This window comes from Periophthalmus magnuspinnatus, chromosome 20 (genome assembly GCF_009829125.3).
Source record: "Periophthalmus magnuspinnatus isolate fPerMag1 chromosome 20, fPerMag1.2.pri, whole genome shotgun sequence".
In the NCBI taxonomy this organism is placed as follows: Eukaryota; Metazoa; Chordata; class Actinopteri; order Gobiiformes; family Gobiidae; genus Periophthalmus; species Periophthalmus magnuspinnatus.
Genome location: NC_047145.1, coordinates 22,445,139 through 22,451,138, shown reverse-complemented (window position 1 = coordinate 22,451,138; position 6,000 = coordinate 22,445,139). Strand labels below are relative to the sequence as shown.

The 6,000-nt window shown below is 35.6% G+C and overlaps 1 protein-coding gene across 2 annotated transcripts in view; it reads left to right on the top strand.

Annotated features, from left to right (window-relative positions):
- The first annotated feature begins 3,137 nt into the window (after positions 1–3,137).
- dcaf11 (ddb1 and cul4 associated factor 11) overlaps positions 3,138–6,000 on the top strand; it is a 39,470-nt gene continuing 36,607 nt past the window's right edge. The window contains exons 1-2 of one of the 2 annotated variants that reach the window (XM_033985723.2): positions 3,138–3,336; positions 5,802–5,994. In XM_033985723.2, coding sequence (XP_033841614.1) covers positions 5,816–5,994 — 179 coding nt within the window. In that variant the 5' untranslated portion in view covers positions 3,138–3,336; positions 5,802–5,815. The remainder of the gene's footprint in view (positions 3,337–5,801; positions 5,995–6,000) is intronic. The other variant, XM_033985722.2, reaches the window with a different exon arrangement.

Here is a 6,000-nt window from a genome sequence, read left to right as displayed (position 1 = left end):
ACTGTTTGTTCTGTGCTTCCTTTCCTAATTATAGAAGTTAAAATCTCACCTGCTTCACCACAAGAGCTGAGTTTTATATTTTTCTCGCTGATTCTGTGCAGTTTGAGCCTAAATAACATGATTACTTTGAACTGTACTCTGAAAAAAGTACTCTCTACTCTCTCAAACTGTGTATTCAGAACACGTATTCCCGGTTCCACAGTAAGTATCAGTTACTTCCAACACTGACAATAGACTTTAACAATCTTACTCAATACTACTCCACATGGGAAAGTACTTGAACTTACTTAGCTCACATATTACTATATAATAACAAAAAGGAAAAAACAAAAACTGTGTTAATATTCAAATTTCACGCTGTGTTTCACAAATGCACAGGTTTGTTGAGGTTTATATAAACACGTTTGTCACAGAAAAATATCTGTAATTATAATAATCAAAGCAACAATTTAAGTTTATTTCTACAGCACATTTAAAACAACTTTAGCTGAACAAAATAAAAATAAAAAATTATAATAATAGTAATAATTAAATACATAAAATAATAATGATTAAAAAGTCATCTAGACGTTTCTATGTAGGATAATCTTATATTAAGACTGAAGTACTCAGAATTAAGTACTCAATTCTGTTACTTAAGTAAAAGTACAAATATATAGGTAAAAAGTTACTCAAGTAAAAGTATCACATGGAAGTATTTAAATACCCATTTAAATATGTACTTTAAGAGTAAACAGTCAAAGTATTTCACACAGTTCTACTCATTTGTTGTGTAAAAGTAGTGATATTGATTAAAAACAATACATATTTTGCTAAATCGTTACAATATCAATCAATTTCTTAACTTTTCTTATGATTTTTGTGTATTTATTTTTGTTTTGCTTGAACTCGAAAACTTTAGTCAGGACGTTTCCACGAACATGGTAAAAATAACCCCTCAAAAAAATCATGTGAAAAGTACTTTTTACTTTTCAGTCCTGTTCAAACACGTAATGGAGTAAAAAGTACAGATACTACTCTGAAATACTCGATCTACTCAAGTAAAAGTAAAAAAATATCCACTGTAAAAAGTATTTAAATAAAGCACAGATACCTAAAAATTAAGTGCAGTACTTTACTACTTGTACTTCGTCACATTCCAGCGCTGATAGATCTTATTAAAGTTAATTACATAAGGCGTTCAATTTCCTGAGAGTGGGACTTGCTTGGACCTGTGTGATATTTGATGAAATGCTCTGAAAACGCCGCAGTCTGCAGCTACTTCAGACGCCACAGTATCTACTGGCGATTTAGGGGAGTAGTTTTGGTTCGTTTGAGATGTTAATTAACCCGTTTACGACATGTTTACTACCTCACCGCACCATAGATCAGTTTCCTCTTTTCCCATTTGCAGCAGAAACTATTAAAACAACCCCCCAGTGACCCCATGTTGAGCTGATGAGAGATAATGAAATGCTGTTTCACTGTTACATTAACGTCGTTTCCTCGTCACAAACAGACCTGGAGTTGTGTTTTGTTTCATTCACACATGTTTAACACACAAACCCTGCAGATTTAGGCAAACTGAAAACACTCTGTTCCACCTTGTGATGTCATCATGTGGTGATAATTACGATTAACGATTAAATCACGATAATTATTAAACTTCCTGACGGTTTAAAATGTTCTGGATGTGAATAATTCCGTGTTTAAAGAAGCGTTAAAGTCTCGTACTTTGTCATCACTGAAAATAATTATGATCTAGTGGAGAATGTTCTAGATGAACAGTCCGCTGAAATTTGGGGGCCCGGGGCAAGACGTCTCCCATGGGCCCCTCTAATACAAACTGAAGAGAGTCCAATTCTGGGCCCCTAAACCCGCGACAACAGACCTTTCTTCTTCTTCTTCTTCTTCTTCTTCTTGTAAATGTGGAGGCTGTAATGTTGTTGTGTGATTCTCTGTGTGTTGTTGTGTGATTCCAGCTCCCACAGATAAATGCTCTGGTTGTGTCCTTGGGCAAGACACTTAATCCTTGATGCTTTGAGTGACTTGAAGGTGGAAAAGCGCTGAATAAAAATCTGCCCATTGACCATTTCTATTTTACAAAATGACCCTAGCACTAAAAAGCATGTATTGGTTTTTATTTGACTTGTAGAAAAAATATTACAATTGTCTGCAGGCCTATAAACAGCACAGTTTAAAAGCCTTAAAAGCCTCGCAGAGCTGTGTCTTTGTGTAATAAAAAAAGTAATAAATAGGTAATAATATGTAAGTAATAATATTCAGTCAATGTTTTTTTGTTTTGTTTTGTTTTTTTCAAATATACAATGGTATAAACAAGAACAAGAGGCTTAAGCTTTTACATTCACATTCACAGGGCATTATATATTAAACAAATATAGATTAAAAATAAATAAATACAATATTACATTTTATATTTTGAATTCAGTACAAAGAGTTTTTGTTTTCAAGGCTTTTGGGTTTGGGCAATAATGTAAAGAATTTGTGTAGGAGGATAGAAGGCACTGAAATACAATAAATTTGGGTTTCTGGATAGAAAGTTTACATGAATGGATAAAATATTTCGATAGGATTAGGATTTGATTTTTTTGGTTTTTTTTTTGGTTTTTTTCAGTCATTGTTTTGTGTTTTATAAAATTACACGCTGGTGACATAACACACACACACACAAAAAAAAAAATTTCAATAATAATAATAATAATAAATAATACACAATTAATAATAATAAATACATAAATTACAGCAATAAATATGACATTTCAATAGGATTAGGATTAGACTTTTAAATTAATATTTTTTTTTCCTTTTTTCAGTCAGTGTTTTGTGTTTTATAAAATTACACGCTGATGACACAACACAAAAATAAGTAAGTAAATAAGTAAATAAATAAATAAATAACAGCAATAGATATGTAATTTCGATAGGATTAGCATTAGGTTCAAGTTTTTTTTTTTTTTATTACATATTTTTTCAGTGAGTGTTTTGTGTTTTATAACATTACCCCCGGGTGACATAACACACACAAACAAAAAAAAAAACAAAAAAAAAAAAAACAAAAACAAAAAAACAAAAAAAAACGTTAACGTGCGCAGCTGTGGTCACGTGACGGTGAAAGGGCACGCGCAGGCTTTTTTTCTCACTTTTGTAAACAACATGGCGACCTACGGACTGGCCCCGTTAGCAAACTGAAGAAACACACAGCCGTACAGCAACAACACCTCCATCTGACACTTTTTACTCTTTACATTTCCTGCATTTTAAAAAGGAACTTATTCAGTTTGTTGCGGAAGACGTCGAGTCGTAGAAAGCTGCTGTCAAAACGAAGACTGTCCAAAGGTAACGTTAGCCGTGTTAGCTTAGCTTTCATAAAAACTCTGCATCTGGGGTGGAATAATTAGAGAATACGGTGGCCTGGAAAAGGGAAAAGTTAAGTGTTTTGCAGAAATAGACAGTTTTGGGTCGTGTTATGGCTTGTATGCAGCTGTGACGCATTGGGCACGTAATGGTTGCTCTGTGTGCTTGTAATTACTTGGGAGGTAACCTACTTTATTAAAATATCTTTGTGTTTTGTGGTTATGTCTTGAGTCTGCTTTGTCTGCCTCAGTGTGTCCAAAAGATCCAGAGCAGCAAAAGGTCTCTAAGAAGCCCATTTGCACTGTGAGAACATGTTTTTAGGTGTCGTTTATGTTTTTGTTTGTTTTTGACAGTGTGTGTAGCAAACCAAAAATGATTCATTTTATACAAATTATGTATATTTTTAATTATTTATTTTTATTATTCGTCTGAGGAAATCCCATGCATGAAATAAGAAAGAATAAGGATAATTGTGCAGAGTCAGTTGTGCACAGTCAGAATTAAAACAGGATTGAACCAGGACTACATCAGGATTTAACCAGGTCTAAACAAAGACTAAACCAGGACTTAACAAGGCCTAAACCAGCACTGAACAAGGACTACATCAGGACCAAACCAGGACTACATCAGGACTAAACTAGGGATAAACCAGCACTACGTCAGGACCAAACCAGGACTACATCAGGACTAAACTAGGGATAAACCAGCACTACGACAGGACTAAATTAGGACTACATCAGGACTAAACTAGGGATAAACCAGCACTACGTCAGGACTAAACTAGGACTACATCAGGACTAAACTAGGGATAAACCAGGACTACATCAGGACCAAACCAGGACTACATCAGGACTAAACTAGGGATAAACCAGGACTACATCAGGACCAAACCAGGACTACATAAGGACTAAACTAGGACTACATAAGGACTAAACTAGGACTACATAAGGACTAAACTAGGACTACATCAGGACTAAACTAGGGATAAACCAGCACTACGTCAGGACCAAACCAGGACTACATAAGGACTAAACTAGGACTACATCAGGACTAAACTAGGGATAAACCAGCACTACGACAGGACTAAATTAGGACTACATCAGGACTAAACTAGGGATAAACCAGCACTACGTCAGGACTAAACTAGGACTACATCAGGACTAAACTAGGGATAAACCAGGACTACATCAGGACCAAACCAGGACTACATCAGGACTAAACTAGGGATAAACCAGGACTACATCAGGACCAAACCAGGACTACATCAGGACCAAACCAGGACTACATCAGGACCAAACCAGGACTACATAAGGACTAAACTAGGACAACATCAGGACTAAACTAGGACTACACCTGGAGAATCAGTGTTTCAGATTTGTGCAGCTAAAGCCTGAAGAGGTAACACAGGCCTCTACTTTGACAATGTTTAAATCCAGTCTCATATGGTTCTGTTTAGCTGTGCATGTGACTGAAAGGGTTTTATTCTGCCTCTTCTCTTTTAATGTTAATTTTTTGCTGATTATTTGCTATAAAAATAAACTTGCCTTTCCTTCTCCTTGTTTAATAGCTGCAAATAGTTGAATTACTTCTGTTAAATTCATTTCACTTTGTCTCGTTACTTGTAAAAAACAAAACAAAAACCTATGACTCTTTTTGACTTTTATTTGGTCTGAAATGGGCCAATGTGGCTCTTTTGCTGTTAAAGTTTGCACACTTCTGATCTAGAGGATATGAATCGTTGAGAATAACTCATCTTTATACTCTGAACTGTCAGCGTGAATAGTGTAGTTACATTTATAAACATTACATCTTCCTCACGTGTCTTGTGGACATGGGACGATGTGGAAATGTGGTGTCACGATTATCATGGCCAAAATAATTGCAATTAACGATAACATCAGGATAATGATTAAAGCTGCTGACAGTTTAAAAACATTCAGGATATGAATAATTATGTTTAATGTTGTTCCACATTTAAACAGCTGTTATAGTGTTTTACTTTGTTATAAGCAGTGGTGGTAGGTGACAAAGTACTGTTATAAAATGAAGGGTAATAGTCATGTGAACCTGTTACCTCACACTTGTCTTGTGAGGATTTTCTTTCTTTATTTGTGTCAAGAAAATGTACAAATTCATTAATCTTACAAAAGAAAAGAGGATTTGTAGCTACTGCTCCTTTCCATGTGCAGTCCCTGGACAGGTTCAGTCCCTGGGCAGGTGAACACTCATTAAAAATACACATTTCATAACAATTTCATTATAAGACTAACAGTTCATCATTAACATTAGCAGTAAAATGCAATAAAATGTCCCCATGTCCATGATGTTTCCTAGAGTCCAAACCAATATAAAACACATTTGACTATCTAAAATGTACTTTTTCTAATTTCTAGTAAAATTATTCAAATGTACTGATTGATCTGATTTCCTTGTGTTACTGTGTCCAGTCTAACTCCGGTCTATGGGCTCCCAGTCCAGTTCTGGGATGTCTGGTGGAAGGGGATCCTCCAGTGGCACCCCAGCAGAATCTGACGGAGACAACCAAGGCCACGGGCGCCGCTCGGGCCGACAGCAGGGAGAGAGTCAGTCATCAGAGGAGGACGTGGACCTCGCTGAAGTGCTGGCGTACTTACTGAGGAGGTAAAC